The sequence below is a fragment of the Melozone crissalis genome, unplaced genomic scaffold, assembly GCF_028551555.1.
Source record: "Melozone crissalis strain CALT ecotype California unplaced genomic scaffold, PUWL_Pcris_2 ptg000027l_1, whole genome shotgun sequence".
Taxonomy (NCBI): domain Eukaryota; kingdom Metazoa; phylum Chordata; class Aves; order Passeriformes; family Passerellidae; genus Melozone; species Melozone crissalis.
Window position 1 is genome coordinate 52566444 of NW_026535805.1, and position 19215 is coordinate 52585658.

Below are 19215 nucleotides of genomic sequence, written 5' to 3' on the forward strand. Positions count from 1 at the left end.
CCAATTTCCACCGTCCTTTAGCAATCATCTGCAAGGCAGACTCTGACCAGCGCTCTTGGCCAGCTGGAGGGAGCTGTGCTGTACCCAAAGGGTCCAGCCTGTGACCCTGTGTAGCTGCTAAGATGTCCCTAATGGAGTGTCTGCAGAGGGTAGAAAGAACAGGAAAAACAAAGTTTGCTTTGGTTCTTTGACTAATGAGAGAATTGAGAATCATTAAAGTTGGTAAAGACCCCCAAGATCATTGAGTCCAACCTTTGACTGCAAACCACCACATCAAGCAATCCAAAGCACTGAGTTCCACATCCAGTCTCCCTTGAGGAGTTCCAGGGATGGTGATTCCACAACCTCCCTGGTGGCCCCTTCCAGTGCCTGACCACCTTTTCACTGATGAAATTCTTCCTGATGTCAGTCTGAACATCCCCTGGCACAGCTTGAGGCCATTTCCTTTTGTTCTGTCCACCCCTACCTGGCTGTCCCCTCCTGTCAGGAGCTGTGCAGAGCCAGAAGGTCCCCCCTGAGCCTCCTTTTCTCCAGGCTGAGCCCCTTTCCCAGCTCCCTCAGCGGCTCCTCATCAGACCTGTGCTCCAGAGCCTTCCCCAGCTCCTTTCCCTTCCCTAGACCATGCAACTACCTCCATAACAGGTTAAAAAAAAAAAAGGTTCAATATTAGTATGCAACCTTCTTTTTCCCCTTGCTTGAAAATCTGCATTTTGATGCAATTTTTATTTACAAAACCCCCCTTCTCTGTGGTTTTATATTTTCTCCCTTGTTTTTTTAAATAAGAGTCCTGCCTCCTTCTGTGGAATAAACAGATTCACTCTTCACTGATTATGCAGTGAAGGGAAAAGTACTGTGTGCATTGAATGAATATTTTTCCAGGTTGTATGTTTTTAAATGAAATATATCTGCTGCTTCTTCAAACCAGCAGAGGGAGTTTGCTCATCCAAATTAAAATTTTTAAACTTCTCAACACAACCCTTTTTTTCCAGTGCTGTTGTTACCTGGTAAGATCTGCTGCTGAAAAGAGAAGGTGAAATTTTACCATCCAGATTGTTTAAATCCTTAGTCCTTGAGGCTGCTTGCTTCCAGTCAATTTCTATGGATGTCATTGTGCAAGAAGTTGCTGCAATGAAAAATTCATTGGAGAACAAAAAACATGAAAAATCAACTCAGCTGGAATGTTTGGGAACCAACTACTTGGTTAAAGGGGAATATACAATTATTGCAGTGCATGTGCCACTCAGAAGTGCATGAAACCACTGTGTGGTAACAGCTGACACACTTTTTTTGGGGGGGAGAAAAAAAGTCAGTTCCTTTATTTTTTGCACTCTAGAGAGAAGCTTTGAAAGTTCCTGATTTAGGTTTCTTTATTTGGAAATACTGGAGTAGTTTTAAGATGACCACAGTGGCAAAAAGGTCAAATGAAATGTTCACTGTAGAAGTAGTAGGGAAAGACTAGTTTTTTGCTTGTTTGTTTGTTTGTTTTTTGTTTGGTTTTTTTTTTGTGAGAGAAAATAAATCAGTTCTTGTGGTGACAAATTGTATCATTCTTGTGTTATAAACCTGCATAGCAGGAACTATACAATGATCTCTCTTGCAAAATAAAATTATAGCAGTTACTGATGTTAACAGTGGATATTATCTTGATCTGCAAGTATGTCACAACTATTCCTCTCTCAAAAACAAGGTAGAAATTCAGATATTCCGTTAAGCTTAATCATATATTCCATTAAGCTTAATCACAAAACACTTAAAATGCTAATCTGTCATTTAAAAAAGTTTTCTTGAACAAATTTGTGAGACGATTGTGTTGTTTTTGGGAACCTAATTGGATTTGAAAATACTCTGAAACAAATATGCACTTTTATAATTCCATACAGTCAGAATATCAATTCTCTATGCCTGGAACTGAAAGGAAAATCAGAATAAAAAGCAAGAGCCAGTGTTCCCTGTATATCTGCGCAAATATGAGTAAAACTATTTTCAAAGGACTGCATAAATACCAATTATTGACTAATATTCAAGGGAAAATGGCTCATTACAATTTTCAGCTTTTACTGAAGTGGAAAATGAGGAAGGAACTCATTGTAGGTGATTTAGAAGGCAATTTTCAGTAGATAAGCATTTAACACATGCCACCAGACATAGAGAAAAGAAAGAAGTTGTCACGTGATTTAACAGTTGAGTGAGAATAGTCAATAGGCTGGCACAGATGTATTTTCTTTACATGTGTTACAATTGCGCACCCATATGAGATTGCTTAATACAGGTCCCCATGTTGCTCTGAGTCACACATGAGCAGACTCCTGCACTTTTGCAAAGCTCAGTGCTGTGAAGTCTTGTCAGACTCGGCAAAGCGTGGGACAGACACAGCTGCCAGTGCCCCACACCTCACAGGGCACAGCCCAGCACCAGACAGAAAACTGCTCAGGCTGCAGGGCATGGATTCAGCAGCATGGCCCGCAGAGACAGAGACTGGAGTTCAGCAGCCCCCACAGGGGCTCCCCCAGGAGCCATCCCATTTCTGCCTCACTGGTGCTGGAAAGAGGATGGAGGCTGAGGCACAGGACCAGCAGATGCTGGTGCTTTACCATCGGAGCAGATGGCTCAGAATAAAACTCAGGCTGCTAAGAAGCTTTGAGCTAGACCTGGCCAGAGTTAGCAAGGCATCTTGAAATAAAACAGAATTTCACAAAGCCAGTATTTTACCTGTCCACAGTGTAAGAACCAAGAACCAGGGCTTTGCTCTCCCGTCTGTTCTAGGGTGAAGGGAGGGGCAAAGGCAGCTCTGTGTCAGCATAAGTGCATAAGAACGGGAATGAGATTTGGCCTGCTTCCAGAAAGAAGGGTGGATGGAGTTCCCTCAATGCTTTTTAAACATGTATATTGCTTCCAGAAAGAAGGGTGGGTGGAGTTCCCTCAATGCTCTCTAAACATGTACACTATTGACATTTTATTTCTCACCTCTTGTTCACGCACACTTGGCTTTGTGGCAGAGTTTAATAAAGTAAAACCTGCTACATCAGATAAAAATTATAATTCCTCTTATCCTTTATCCTTCTTTTTTAGCACATAGCTCTATAAAAGAAGTGGAAAAAAGTGATACATTAGACAGATGAGGATAATTTATTCTCATGGAAGCTATTTTCTGAATTTTTATTGGAAGAGACTTCACTCTAAGGCTGATGTTTCCTTTCAGTCCTGAAAGGAAAAAGGAAAAGAAGGAAAGAAGAGGACCTCCTCTTCTTATTAAGTACTTTAAATCTGGGGGTGCAGGAGGGTTGTAGCTTTATAAAAAATAAATTCTCCTTTTAAAGGTAGCATCATGGGGCCATTTATCAGCAAAACACTGCACCTGCTTCAAGGAAATTCTATAACTTGTATATTCTCTGTTCTGCAGTTGAAAAAAATGGGAGCACCTGCCTCAAAGTGTGGTAAAGCAGATAAAATACCATAATAAAATGTGATATAGAGTGGTTTATACTATCAGACTTCATGTTGTGTCTTTAGTGCTCATGATCTGACTCATTTTCCCTTTCTGTGCCATGAGAAAGATGCTAAGCAAAAGCTGACTCCTGGAAATACTTGACATTCTTTTCAGGCTAATTTTGTCCTGAGCTTGGCTGAAACAGCTCATTTGGAACCACTCATAAAAGGATGTCTGCAGCCAAAAAGAGGGAATATTTTCACTTCAGAGAGCCCTGCTGTGTTACATCCCCTGATTTTCATCAAAACCAGACCATGTTTACTTGTCCTTTTGGCCTCAGGGTCAGGGTTTTTTCTTTAAATTTCTTCAGTTCTAAGTAGTTTTTTCACTCATTCCTGAGTTTCCCACAAAAACCTAAACAGTGGCAGCCTGATATAGCTTGGAGCACTTTCCTACATGTATCTGAAGAAAAAAAAACAACCACCCAACAAAAAAGACCCCTACCATAAACTCTTCAAAAGCAGTGCACAAGCCCACAGACACGTGTGTGATGTTAATGACATTGGCCAAGGGGATGGTTAGGTTGATGTCTCAGATCATCCAGTCCAACCTGTGACCAGACAACACCAGGTCAGCTAGACCCTGGCACTAAGTGCCACATCCACTGCTTGCTGAACATCCCTCCAGGGATGAGACTCTGTCTCTGAGCTGCCCATTCCAGTGGGCAATCAATCTTTCTGTGAATTAACCTTTCTCCAACCTGAGCCCCCTCAGCCTTTCCTCCTAAGATTTGTGCTCCAGATCCAGAGGAAGAAGAGGACTTTGTGCTGGGAAGCAGGGCAGGGATGTGGGGTGTCCCCAGCCCCAGAGGAAGAGGAGGACTTCGTGCTGGGAAGCAGGGCAGGGATGTGGGGTGGCCCCAGCAGAAAAGGGAGTGGTGAGGGGGATGGTGCTGTTCATGAGTCCTTGAGGCCAAAAAGGTGAAAGGAATCCTGTGTGCTTTAGGAAGAACATTGCCAGCACATCAGAGAGATTATCCTGCACCTCTGCTCAGCCCTGCTGAGGCATATCTGGAATGCTGTGTCCTGGTCTGGGCTCTGTGAGAGACATGGAGCTCCTGACGGGAGTCCAGTGGATACTATGGAGATGATGAAGGGAGTGGAACATCTTTCTTACAAGGAAAGGCTGAGGGGGTTGAGGCTGTTCAGCCTTGAGAGGGGCCTCATCCTGGTCTGTCCCTTCTGCAGGAAGGGTTCAGAGCAGGGCCCAGGTTCTGCTCCAATGGCTCAGCAATAGCACCAGAGGAATGGGCAGGAACTGATCCCAGCAAGTCCCACCAGAAAATGAGGAAGGACTTCTTTACGGTGCAGTGACTGAGCACTGCACAGATTGCCCAGAGAGAGTGTGGAGTCTCCCTCACTGGAGATATTCCAGAACTGTTTGGACACAATCCCGTGCCATGTGCTCTGGGTAATTCTGATTGAGCAGGGAGGTAGAATCACTGCGGTCCCTTCTGACCTGTCCTGTTCTGTGACTGCGTGAAGGGGAGTGATGAAGGAGCTGTGAGGGGGTCATGAGGGGTGATTTGATGAGGGCGGTGATGAGAGGAGCACTGAGAGGCGGATGAGACATCTGACGCGCGGTCTAACGAGGGGGACGATGAGGGTGTGCCGGGGGCGGGGCCTGCCCTGAGGGGCGGGCCCGGGGGCGGAGCGAGTTCCCCCGTGGGCGGAGCCGCGGCGGTGACGTCACCCCCGCCTGGCAACGGCGTGGGGGCGGTGGCGGCGCGCGGCTCTCGCGGGACTTGGCGCCCCCCGCCGTGGGCGGGGCGGAGCCGCCGGTGCCCGAGCTCGGCTGCGGCGGCAGCGGGAGCGGCGGGACGGGACGGGCGAGCGGCGCCTCTGCCCCGGGCCGCCCGCGGCTCGGAGCCGCCCCTTCCACGTTCGTAGCGCCACGGATGGAGCCGCAGTGCCCGGCTTGAGCGTGTCGGCGGGACCCGGAGCTGCTCCGCCGAGCCTGGGCGGGCGGTCGCAGCATGGGTGAGCGCGGCGGGGCAGGCGGCGGGACCGGCCCCCTCTTCCCGCTTCTTCGGGGGCGCCTTCCCCGCCCTTTGTGTGAGGGGAGGGCGCGGGGCCCGAGGCAGCCCCCGAGATGCCCAGGGCGGGAGCGGTGTCGGTACCGGTGGAGGAGCTGCCGGGCCGGTGAGAGCGGCAGGTGCTCGGTGAGCGCTCCCTCCCGGGAGAGGCCGGGGCCGCCCCGTCCCGCCCGGCCGGCCCCGGGGGCTGCGGAGGGGCCCGGGCTGGGAGGAGGCGCGGGGGGTTCCGTGCGTTTCCGTGGGGAGAGCGAGGTAGGTGTGCAGCAATGCCTGGTGCTGCTTGGAGGGAGCGGCTTGGTGAAGCATAAAAGTTTTTATGGCTAAATCCAGCCCTTTCGCCTTTTTTTTTTTTTTTTTTCCCCACTCAGCGTCAATTTGAGCTGCGCCTTCGCCCATTTCTCCACCAAGGCGGAAGCACTCACTGTATTTTAAAGAGAGTGAGTGTGGAACCCCTGGGAATGTTCCTGTGTTCAGGATGTGCCAGTTCAGGTTCACACTGGGAACAGTCATTTGTGATGGGTCTGGCTTTTAGTGTAAGCGTCGGCATGGGGAAGTATCAACGTGTGAACTTAAACACCGCTCTTGAGAGCCCTCTTTGCTTATTGCGACTTCCCCTTCATAGAGATTTCGGACCTCACCGGGGTCCAGAAGTGTGTGCGGATCAGTTTGTGTGTGTGTCTCTCACACCTCCACCCTGCTGTGCTGTGCTGTGCAGCGCCGCTGTACTCATGCAGGGGGTGTGCAGGGCGCGGGTGGCAGCGCTGGGCTTCAGTGTCCGCTGTGCTTGTGCTGCTCTGTGCAAACGTGCTCCATCAGAGCGGGAGTAAATCTTTTTCAGTGGAAGGGTACCTGGCTTTTGGATAGCCTTTCTGCCTCCCCGTTGTGCGTGGGAATGAAGAAGTGCACGGTGTGCAGATCAAACGTGCAGTTAGTGAAGCGAGAAGCGCTCCTCCTGGCTGGTGTTCTGCTGATTATCAAGATCTGCTTTCAGTGTGTTCATCTCAGTGGAAGTTGTCTTATGAGGTCAAAGCACACTTAAGATGAAATCTGAAAATAGAAAATGAAATTAGTGTTTTAAATTCTGGTAGAAGCCAAACATCTCACTTTTAGATGCTTTTTGTGGTTATTCAGAATAGGTAAGACTTGCTCTTAATTTCTTTTCGGGCTGCATTGTTTTGTTTGCAAGTGAGAAATGTCTGCCCAGGTCGTTATAGCGGCCTGTGATGGTAGTTCCTAAAGCATAAAGGCTTAGTGTGCTAATTAAACTTACTGAACTCAGGCTGTAATACTGAAATGAGAAATACCTCAGGATTGACCTATGGTAGGTTTGTGTTATTAAAATCCTTAGTATACTCAATTAGTACAGTTAGGAATACTGTATAGGGACTGAGTCCAGTTCATGATTGTATGTGATTATTCTATGACATGGTTTTATGTATTTTGTCCTTAAGTTTCCTTTTCTAAAGGAAATCCTCTTCTCATGAGCATAATGAGCATGTTATTACTCTTCTAGATATGACTGAACTGAGTGGGTGCACACACTGAGTATTGCTGTTGTGTGGGTTATTTATTACCATAACAATTTGTGTGTATGTGCAGTTACAGAACAGTTCCTGCCACGATGGTGACCAGACTCTAGAAAGGAGTGTAGAATAACCTCAGAGTCTTTTAAACAGATTTTCTCTGAAGGTATTGTCCTTTTTCAGATTTTCAAGTATTTCTTTATTGTGGTCCAAAGGGGTGAGGAATGTACAATAAAACAAAAAAGTAAGAGTGGAAAAAGAAGTAACTGTAGTGTGCTCTGCACTCACTGTAATTAGTAGTTGCCTCCCAATTTATCTTGGGAAGTCATTAGTTGATTATTTTATTACTGGTCTCATGGTAGAGTTGGCTTTTGATAAGAGATTGCCTTTTATGTCAGCTTGTGGAAGGGATTTTACATGTAAGAGGTGGCTTAGAGGGGAGTGTTGAGGTATCTTTGATGAACTCAAGGATTTTTGAGATTTATGGAGAAGTAAGAACAGCCAGTATGACTCTGGAGGAACCAAAAGGAGAAGGGCAGAAGTACAGAATGCCTTGGAAACAAGTTCTTTCATGTTCTTCTGGTAGCTGGAAATTAATGTTTCAAGAGCACGTGCCATTCAGGCGTCTGAAGGATGGGGAGGGGGATGTGATCAGAGGTGACACACACAAGACCATATAAAGTTATTGGTAATGTCCAGTGACACCCTTGAGTTCTGTCATTATAATTCTCTACCTTCTGCACTAGAGTAATCATGTGTGTATGACTCTAGAAACAGCTTGGTAAACAGATTAAAGGGAAAAAATGTATTCAGATGTTCTAGGTAGAAAAGACTTTATTTATTGAATTGTCTTTTGCTGTTTTGGGTTGATATTAACTTGGGTTGATATTAACTTGGAGTTAGCTTCCAGCTAACTGTCATATGGCTTTATAACTAAGAAGAAAACATTCCAGCAGCAGCTGATAAATTGCCACAGTGGAAAACTGCAATCCAGTGAACATCTGTCAGTATCTTCTTAGCTATATGCACCCTCCCATCTTTTTTATTTCCAAAAATTTGTGCAGACTTTGATTTGTGGTTCCCATGGTTAGTATATCTGAATTTGCTACATGTTCTCTTCAGAAAAAATTATAATTTTGGGATACTTTAAGAAACCAGACATACTTCTTCATTGCCAACAGAATAAGTATAAATATATTTGGTCTGCAGAGTAAGTTCAGTGAACATTAAACTTGTGTGATGCCTTTTGCTAGCTTCATGTTGGCAACAAAAAACAATCTAGGAGGTTTTTGTAAGCAGACTTAATACTTTTGACATGTTGCTGTGAAAACAGTGGCAGTTTCAGTATTCCTCAGTAGTATCAAAGAACCTGTTAGAACATTACTTTAGGATTTGCTCTTCAATTCAAAAAGAAACAAAAACCCCCTCACAGAACAATCCCCCAACCAAAAATCTACTCCATATACCCCCAAACAAATGGGGTAGGATAGATGAAGAGTCTTGCTGCTGCTGCTATTTTTACCAGGAAATATGTAAGGTGGGATGTGCAGCTGAGTGCATTTTGTAGAGTAAAATGATTATCAGAAGTTCAAGATGTTAAACCCTTCTTCGCTCAGATACTTGATCCTGGTGTTGACCAGCTGTACCTGTGGTGCTCAGCTGTGTACAATAAAGAAAATGGTTTCGTACTACCATTTTCTTTATTGTACACAAAACCATAAGGGAGGGTGATGTAAAACTGACTCTGGAAGATACATGCCTAAGGTACTGGGAAACCAAATTACAGTAACTGGGACGAGTTGATGGATCCTGGCTTTGGGTGAAGACTGACCAGAAATTGCTTCCAAAGGTGCTAGAGAATCTGTCAGCTCAGCTCTTGCCTTTTTTGTTTTTTGGGTTTTTTTCCCCCAAGAATGTAAGAACTGCTGTGCTGAGAGTCCTGACTGTGGAGACAGGTAGGGAAGGAAAAGGATGTGGAAGGCAGGTTTGTAGTGGAAAGTTTTATTTTGTGTCTTTTTTTTTTTTTCTTTGAATAAAAACCCCTAGTCTGGCAGTAAGTGATTTATGAACTTTCTCAGAGGTGTTTATGGTTTCACGAGATCTTTTTTTATACATAGTTCAAGACCGTGGTTGTCCATCCCTGAGGGGCTCAAAAAAGCCTTGTGGTTTTTGCCAACCACTCTCTGTGACAGTGGGAATCCCTGTTTAGCATATATAGGAATGAGTGGGGGAAATATGTCCTTTCAGCGTGAGGTCTTTTTGCCCTGAAACTGCTCCTTGTTCTGCCAGACTTTGTGTTTTTGAGAAATGGTAGGTGATTGTTTGGTGGCTTCATACTGACAAGTCTCTCTACGTGTACTTTTATCATGTGCCAGTCATTCCAGGTGCTGGTCACCTTTACTGGATAGTTATTTTAGTATTGATCATTTTTTCATCTTGTTGAAAAGAGTTTTTCATGTTATTCAGGAGTTAACTTTGTGCAGGGATGGAACTATATCTACTGTCTTGATTTCTTTTGTTTTTCTTATAGTTCTTGAGAGCTTTAGTTTCAGCTAGGTAGGACCTTGCCCTCGAATTACCCTCACCTTCACGGGCTTTCTCCATTGTCTGCCTGTGTTTGGATTTTTTTTTTTCCCTTAGTGGGTTTTTGTTGCATAAACACAGGAAATGTGTGGTCGGGCACGCTGTGCTGCCTGGGGCTAAGTGAGGTGGCTGCTCTGTCCTGCTCCGGCTGCCACAGCTCTGCTCTCCCCATTCATTTTGCCTCCTCGAGATGCTGTCACATGTGACTGCTGGTCTGCTAGTCCCTTAACCTGGCTTGATAAAAATGATTTGTTAGGAAAGAGCAGCAATGAAAAAGCTTCAAGTGTCTCAAATCATCTTGACAGAAGTGGTGAGTCAATCAGGTGAAATTTGTTGCTCGTGGGTCTGGGGTGTAGCGATTTCTATCAGCTGCGATTGTTGTCTGGGCACTTAAAATGTGTTCTGGGCCTTGGCAGGGGTTTAACCTTTTTCTTCTGCTCCTTTTAAAGTGGGTATTTGTTTGTCTTTTTTTTAACTGCATCCTGTAATTTGTAAGGTAGCTAAATTCCATTCTACTTTTTCTTTCCATAATGATGTTTTTTTGTTTGTGCTCTGAATGTTGTGAATGTGCTAATGATCTAAAATGTTCCCAGCATTCAGTGGAGGTGATGCCTGAGCCTTTGCTGTCCCTTACTTTGGATGTGGGGTGGTGAGAAACAGATTTCCCCAGTGCTGTGGTGGTGGGAGCACAACTCTGCTTGAGCATTACCCATGGCTGTCCTGGTGTACTGGTGACAGCCGGACTGAAGCACTAAAACTGCCTTTCCAGTTGCCTCTTTTCTGATGTGAACACTTGTTATAAGTGTCCTTTCACCCTAAATTATTCCCTGTTTCCCGCCATAAACTTCAGACTTCATTTCACCAGCATGGCTATTTACTTTCTCTGACTAATGCCAGCAAGAGTTTTTGGGTGGGATTGTGTTTTACTTCACTACTTCCATGCAGAATTGACATTCTTCAGATACAATCAGTATGAAATATTTCTTTTTCAGAAATCTTGAACAAAGAAAAGGATGCACTGTAGATATTTTTTAACAAAAATTCAAGTCTTGCCACTGCCAGAGTCCTAAATCAGGCTGAAGGAAAAACTGCAGGATGTGTCTGTGTGCCAAATTAGTTAATCTTTCCACTTTGGGGTGATGTACTCTGTAGAGAGTATAATATGAGGTAATTTAGAATATTAAGTTCACTTTTCTTAAAGGAATATTTATTGCCTATAATATGCTCATGACCCTGAGATTGGCTCAGCTCATCAGAGCCTGGTGCTAAAAACAGCAAGGTTATGAGTTTAGTCCCTGTGTGGGCCATTTATTTAAGAGTTGGACTCAATGATCCTTGTGGGTCCCTTCCAACTCAGAACTTTCTGTGAAATCTGTATTAGGCCAGGACTGCTTTCAGCAGAATAAATTAGAATATAATATTTTGAATAATTTAAAAAATGAAGCATTTTCTTGTAATTTCAGCAGTTTATGCAGTGCTGAGCTGTGGTGTTGCAGATGAGGGCTGCAGGTGCTTTCCACTTAGTGCTGAAGAACTTTGTGATTGCAGATTGAGTTTAAATTTGACATTTGTTGAAGAAATTCAAAGTGAATGTTATTGCTTTCTAGTTTTAACTAGATGAAGTGTTGCTTTAAATTATTTAAATGGCTTAAGACTGCACTGTTTCTTAACAGTAAATAAATCCCTGTAAACATGGTACATTTTGTCATTAGAGGCAAATGGTTTTGGAATTAAGCAGTGCTGGGCAATCTCATTATTTTTGCTTCTGCAGCAGCTGTGAAGAGGTTTTTGTGGATGGCAGTTATTAATGATTTTTACTTTAATTTTAAATAAAGCAGTTTTGCTAGAGTTCCTGGAAACTTGCCTGACTTACTATTTAAAGAAGACTTTTAAGTCATCAGTTTCTGCCTCCTTGATAAAGTTACTAAGTGATTGGCCTTTGTCAAATGTTTTTGACTGTGGATATAGTTTGATCTTTTTAAGCTGGCACTGAAGTTAAGTCTGAGCCTTTGCTTACCTCTGACTAATAAGCATTGTTCTCTTCCCTTGCTTGTGTGAACCAAATAATCTGAAACTTCCCTGTCTTCCTGAATCAGCTTTCAGCAAGGCTGGCTGTCCAAAAACTGAGACTGAGCTCATGGCTGCAGGAGGAGGATGAGGATGCTACTGGCACCAGCTGCAGCACACTTACAGCACTTGTCAGTTTGGACACAACAGAAGTTTTTTATCTTCCAGTTTTGGCTCTTCAGTTCAATTGTGGCTTTATTGGTAACATACCAATGTACCTTCATTCCTCTTAGTGTGTTTTTATTTCCCCAAGTTGCGCTGTTTCTTCATTTTTCAGGAAAAATATGAAAGCAAACATTCTTGTCAGAATATTTCAAGTTGTTTCTTCTCAATGCATCTTTGGCACTCAGGGAGAAGGGTCTCCCTCTTTGCTGCTTGAAGAAATAAAACCGCTAGTTTTGTGAAGTGGGGAAGAATCTCATCACTTAACTCTGAACTTGCACCTTGAGCTATGAACAGATTTGTTTGAAGGCTGCTTTGCATATAATCTCCCTTGTCACACCGTGGGTGCAGTTCCAGGCTGTGCTTCAGAGATAACTCCAGGCTGCTGCTGTGGCTGTGCAGTGCCTGTGGCTGGCTCCAGTGGCCGTGAGCCCTGCTGGGAGCTGAGCTGCCTGGTGGGGACAAACTCCTGTGCCAGCTTGGCCATCATGGCAGCAAGCTGGATGGCCTCACTGGCTGCAGTCCTTACCTCCTGGGCAAGAGAGTGGATGGGACTGAATTTCAGGAGTCAGGGAATGTAGAGTGTTTTTCCGTTTCTGTTTTAACCTGCAGTTACTTTGCACTAGATCCATGCTATAATTTCATAAGTTTCTTCGGTGTGTCTATATTATTTGTTCTCCCTAAGTGCTGATGATTTGGTTATTTCACAGCATTCTTTTTCTGAATCTTTAAAGGGTTTTTTTAATCCCTCCCAATCCATTTTAAGCCAGCTAAATGTTCCTTTTAAACTGTACCTCTAATTTGCAATTTTTTTTATTGATTTAATAATACCTTTAAAGAGAAAATAGATTCTAAACAGCTAAAACCTGTTACTGAGGTGCCTTTTGTATTTCTGTAGGTGTTGGTTTTGGTTGTTCTCAATAGAGAAGAGGACTGAGCACAGTATGTAAAAGTATGCTATGCATCTGTTCTTCTCTATCCTGATTTTTTGCACTTGGGCTGGACTTGCAATGTTCCCATCACTTAAATGCTTTTATGTAGTTTGGCTTTTTTAGCACTATCATAAACCAGTAAATGCAAGATTAAGTAGAATAAGCCTGCCTAAAACTTGAGGTAAATCACATTGCTGTTTGCACTCATTTTAACATCTAAATGTTTCTGTCAGGGAAGTTATTAATTGCTAGAAAAAATTGCCAGGGGAATGCTAGATCCATCATTTGTTGGTATGGTCAATCCCTGGATAATGCAGATATCAGGTTCTTTAATCACCCCTTTTGGCAGGTTTAGTGATCACGTGTCCATACAATGATCTAGTCCAAGACGCTGGCTAAGGCTGAATCCAGCTGGAAGAGAACCAGCTGGCTGATTTGGCAGCAAGCTAGACTGACACACCCTGGAGCAGCACAACTGTGGGACCAGCGCAGGGGAAGAGGTGATGAAATGAGAATGAGGAGGGAGAGACCATGCAGGGTCACTGCTTTAGCCTCAGATTGGAGTCACTGTCAAACTCTGGTCTCTGTAAGTGACTAAAGCAGTCGTTCCAGAAAAGCAGAGCCTGTCTGTTTCCCTTTCTGAAGAGGTTCAGTGAAGAATATTGTTTTGTTAAGAGATTTTGGTACAGGACTTGACAAAATTAGCTGGATTTACAAGCTGCATGAGTGTCTGTAGGGTGAGTCGTGGGCTGTTTGTTTGAAACCTCAATGACCCAAGCAACGCTTCTTGCTGTGTTCAGCTGAGTTGGTGCTGTTCAGAAGCCAGGTGGAATGAGATTCTGTGCTGGAAGTGGGGCAGTGGAAGTGCTGAGGTGAGCAAGGCTTTTGAAGCCATGAAGATAAAAGCAAGTATGTTAATCCCATGCTCTCCTGGGTATGGTAGATAAAGTGGCAGCAGATTTTCCTGAGAAGTGCAAACAGCAGAATGTAGCCTTTTAATTAAGGATAAATTATCATGAACTGTGCTGTTTTGCTCTTGCAAATCAAATACAGGGCTTCCTTTGCCTGACCTGCAGGTTACTGAAAATACATCTCATCTTTCAGCACAGGGAAGGAGAGTGTCTGTGAAGGGGAAGATTATACTAAAAACCACTACATTGACACATTCACATTATCAGAAGCCTAAGTATAACGGGGTCTGCTTTTACAGCCTACCAGTATCTGAATAAGGATGTGGGATCAGGAAGTAGGGGAATTGGAAACTATCTCAGTTGAGACCCTTTGCAGCTTGAGGAGAGCTTCAAGGCATTTTTTATATCATTGTGTGCTACAGGGATGTATATATAAAAATTAACTGTGTGGGGTTGTCAAGTAAAAGCACAATTATGAGTGTATAAAATTGCTTCCTCTTGTTTTCATGTGCTCATCACCTTACTAGATGCTTATTTTGTGGCAAGAGTTTGCTGTTCAGTCTTAGCACTTCATCCTTGCTGAGAGAGAACTATAAGGTATATGTATGGATTGTAAAGTAAATAGCTTCTAATGTGTAGGCTGTAGGAGAAAACCTGCTCTGGTAGATAACCAGTAACAGAAAGCCTCAGGCTGGATGAACAGCAGATGAAATAAAGCTGTTTATGAAACAGGAGACATGCTGTCAGTACAATGAGGCACACCCTGCCATCTCCATGCAGCAAGGAGACTGGACTGATTTCCCATCAACACAGAGCTGCTGGATCCTGCTGTTCACTGCTGTATCCTGGTTTTTCAGTTCTGAGCAGACTGAAGTGGTAAATCCTGACCTTGGTCTTAGAAAAAGCTAAGGTTGTATTGTTGACTCTTCTCTCTTGATTTCACTTTTTTTTTTTTTTTGTGTATGTAGCTGGGTTCCCAGGATTATGCCTGTACTTGTGAATGTGTGGGAACAACCAAGAGTATTTCCTTTGTGTTTCTGAAATCCAAACTACTCCTTCAAGTGACTGTGTTGAGAGCAGTGGAGGTGAGAAGTGGAGGTGAGGGTCGGCTTTCTGTGAACTTGCCTCAGGTGCTTTGTCTCCTGATGGCAGCAACTGCTATCCCTTGCTTTTCTGCTATCCCAGACTGCTTTTCATGAACTCCTGTAAGGCCTCTGATTCCTTCTCAAATTCTTCAAATACCAATGGTGGTGGTACTATCAATTACCTCTGTGACACACAGCACATGCTGTAGTTGCTTCCAAGCTGCATATTTGGTGATCAGCCAGCCATCAGGTTAGAAGGGTAAGTGTTGGGGCAGTCCTGAAGTCTTTTCCTTGGAAGGACTGAGATTTGAGTGCTTCAGTGCTGACTCTACAAAAAAATCTAAAAATAAAATATATACAGCTCTTACTTTTAGAGATGCTGCTCTTCTGGCACGTTTCAGCCAAATGGGTGTACAGGGGAAGAACTGTTGGGAGTGAAGCAGGAGGATGGGCACATAGGGATGCTCACATAACACTGATTTCTTCAAATGCTCAAGATTATGACCAGGTACCTAAAAAAACTCCCCGGTGAATGAGGTGGGGGATGATTGGTGTGCTGCAGTAGTAATGAACTACCTTACTGTCTGCCAGGGGGCACGGGCAGGACAGTAGCCAGCAGGTCCAGGGAAGTGGTTGTTCCTGACTCCCTGGCACTCACAGGCAGGCTCTAAAATACTGTGTCCAGTTTTGCTCCTCCTTCCCCTCACATGCGGAGGGAATGCCACTGAACTGGAGAGTTGAGGGTGGCTGGGAGGCTGATGCATGTGGTGTGCAAGGAGTAGGTGCAGCCTGGAGAGAACAACCTACTCTCCTTGGAGGCACAGTGAAAAATTATGAACCAATGCCTGCAAGTTAGGACAGAGGTAATTCCCACTGAATATAATGTGGAAAAATTATGAGAATTCAGTATCAGAAAAGGTGCTTGTGGTAGCTGTTTTATCTCCATCCTTTCAAGGCTTCTAAAATATAGCTGGACAAAGCATTGAACAACCTCATTTGACTTTGGGATTAAACTTGTTCTGACCAGTTTGGAATAAGTAAACTCCAGAGGTCTTTTCAAACCCTATTTTCCTGTGATTGGAAGCATTGCAGAATGAAATAATGATCTTAATAATAATTACTTAAATCCTTCTAAATAGATGTGGAAATAGGTATTTGAAGGACTTGCTCTCTGAACTTTTGGAACATAACTGACCTAATGAAACAATTTTGCCTCCTTTAAAACTGTCTGATTGAGATTGTAGGGTGCCTTTGAGCATTTGCTGTTTTGACTGGCTTTTGTGAAATCCATTGCATAGAGATTTCTTTCTGTGGTTTTCCATCAGATGTTCAGTTTATTGTCTTGACTAAAATGTCCACAATAAAAAGTAAATGAACTTTATGTCACAGTTAGTATGCCCTGACAGCATGGAGTCAGATACAAACACTTGTTCCTGTTGTAATGCTAAGCATATTTTGTGGTTTTTGCAAAATACCAATCTGGGACCATTCAGACTCTTGCATCATGTCTGTTTTTACAGATGAAGGGAACACTTTGTGCATGCTCCAAATAATGTTTTTAAGTTCCTGTAAATTTATTTCAAAGCCAGATTCTTGCCATGTTTGCACAAGTACTAATTGTCATTCAGAATTAGAGATGTGCCAAATTGTAGGCTGTCTGTCAAAGCATTTCTGCATTTCTTCAGAGCGTAAAAGGAGTTTTCATTTAAACCCAAAAGGCTTTCAGAGATTTTCTTGTTTTGATAACTCTTGAATTCATAACCTGGGGCTATGATCATGATGTCCTTTTTGGCTAGGAGACTCCTGAAAAAAAAATCTGCAGGAGAAGCTGAAGCTTTTATAGTAGTTTGAAGTCCTAACAGAAGAAAGGAAACTTTAAATACAATTTTTTATTTTTCAGGGGAATGACTTTGTAAAAAGAGTTCTCAGATAAGCCACAGTTTCACACTTATTTTTGTGAGCTAATTATCTAGTGAAGGCTCTAAGGGAACATGAATAAATACGGTGTTGACCTTAAGGTACTTTCACTGCTTATTTGGTGCTTTGGATTTGAACAAAATATAGATGAGATATGATTCTTTTGTTCTTCAGTGCTTTTTGGCATGGCTTTGTTTTAGCAGAACTTGTAATTTGGTGTTTTGTGACTCACCTTGAATGTTTTGCCAAATAGATGTTACAAAATTAACTTAAGGAAGGAACAGAGGAAGAGGCATAAATCTATATATGGAACAATGTCTGAGTCGTGGCTTCAGAAAATGTGGTGTGGTTTTTTTGAAATCTGTTCCCCTGTGCCCTCAAAGATCCCTGGTTTTCTCTGCAATGTGAATTAGTAGCATTTTTTCACTTCCGCTCATGGAGATATTTCCTGCCTTTCCTGCAGGTGTCACCTCTCGTTTCTGGGCTGGTTTCTTACTCTGACTGAAGGAAATAACTTGCAGCACAAACCATCACTTTCTGCTTCATGTCACTTCCCAGGCAAAATGCTTTGACCTCCTCTATCCTTATAAAGTATTAAATACCTGGAGGTAGTTGAGGTTTTATTCTAATACTTCTCATTTCATGTCTTGTGCTGTAAAGGGAAGAGCCCAGCAATGCTGCTCATAGAAGTGGGGTTTAAATTAAATCCACAATTGTAACATTTATTAAATTTATGACTGAGTTTAAGACAAGTATTTCTGATAATGTAGGAGGAGACATGATGAGGTACCTGTAGAGTTGATAAATCTGGAGTGAGGTATCCCTAAAACAGTTTTCTTCCCATGTGGTTGTCAGTGGTGACTTATCATCTACAGCACAGTTGTAAAATTTTCACGGTATGTGTGAAGACAATTTGCTTTAGGTAAGTGAAAATTGACAAACATTCAGTTTTCAGTTGTGTTTTATCTTATACAGTGTTAAGCACTATAATGCACTCCAGAAGATTACAGGAGCCTGGAGTGGGAAAATGAGGCATATGTGGTTTGTGTCTTTCAGAGCAGGCTGCTGGGCAGGGTTTCTGCTATACTGTTTAGTTTCCTTTCCAAAGTCTCTTGCTAATTGCACATGAGCCAGCACAAGAAACTGATGTTTGAGGTGGTTGCTGTTAGAATGCAATGAGTTTCTCATTAGTTGAAATAATTTGGGAGGAAAAGCCTACATTTTAAACTGTTTTCAACTGTTCATTTTCCTAATTATTCCAGGCATTCTTACTGAGCTGTAAAATTCAACACAAGCTTTTTATTAAAAATGCATGGTGAGTCATATCTTGGAGAATGCACCAGTGTCTTACCCAACCTAAAAATGCCAGGCGGATCCAGGGCGGCTTCCAGATGGACGAGTTCTGTGCTGACAGACCCAAGTCTCCTGGCTTCAGACTGTCTCAAGGGTAGACTGCTATTTTTGTTTTTATTTTCCTTTTTTTAGGCAAGCTATGGATGTAGAGGAATTGTTGCTTTAAGCGGAAAGCTAGAACTGGGTAATGCAGCACAGAGCAAGTTACACAATAAGTAAGGAAAATTAGCAGATACTGCAGGGTGGACAGAAAGAAAAGGAAAAAGAAACTTTGAATAAAGTTGCCTTGTCACAGACTTGTGACACTGGCACAGACTGCTCAGAGAAGCTGCAGATGTTTCATCCCTGGAAGTGTTCAAGGCCAGGCTGGATGGGGCTTGCAGCAACCAGGTCTGGTGGCAGGTGTCCCTGCCCATGGATGTTCTTTAAAGGTCATCCAAGCTATCCTGTGATTCAGACACAAATGTATTTTATGATGTTTTTTGTTATAAAACATACAAATAAATTAACAAATCCCTGCCATTAGCATGTTCTTTTCAGAGACATCCTGTAACTTTGTCAGATTTCTTATAATCCATGAGATCTCTCATATACCTCACTGAAGTTTCTTACTTACACTTTTGATTTTACCTTTACAGCTGACAGGAAATTCTGCAAAAGTTGGCCCAACTGAAATTAGTCTCAGCCACTAAACACTTCTCCCAAAAGTACCTTCTCACTGCAACGCCACTGACATCCAAATCACAAACTCTCAGACACTACAATCCCCAGCCAGCTCCTGCTGCTGTCTCACCACCCTCAGCAGCAGGGGTTCCTTCCTGAGGTCTAATCTGAATTTCCCCTCTGTCAGCTTAAAATGAGTGCCTCTAATCCTGTCAGTGCAGACCTTGGGAAAAAGTATATACTGTAAGGATGTAATAAAGTAGTTATTGCTAGAAAGGAGAAAATGTGATGAGACCAAATAGGAAATAGCAGAAGTGCCTTTGTGCCAGCTTGTTCCTTCCTCTCTTGCAATGGTGGTTTTTTTCCCTTTAAGCTCAAAGGGCTTAACGTGGGAAGCTGACAGTGGCAGGGCTGTTGGTGCTCAAGTGTGGGGAAGCAAAGACTCACATGAGATAGGAGATACTGAGTTTCAAAGTTGCTTTGTTGCCATTTTTTGG

General features: G+C 43.2%; 1 protein-coding gene across 2 annotated transcripts in view; it reads left to right on the forward strand.

The window, feature by feature from the left end:
- Positions 1-5305: 5305 nt before the first annotated feature.
- The window catches only part of CD2AP (CD2 associated protein), a 76852-nt gene continuing 62942 nt past the window's right edge, over positions 5306-19215 (forward strand). For both annotated transcript variants that reach the window (XM_054279508.1, XM_054279510.1), the window contains exon 1: positions 5306-5466. In XM_054279508.1, coding sequence (XP_054135483.1) covers positions 5463-5466 — 4 coding nt within the window. In that variant the 5' untranslated portion in view covers positions 5306-5462. The remainder of the gene's footprint in view (positions 5467-19215) is intronic.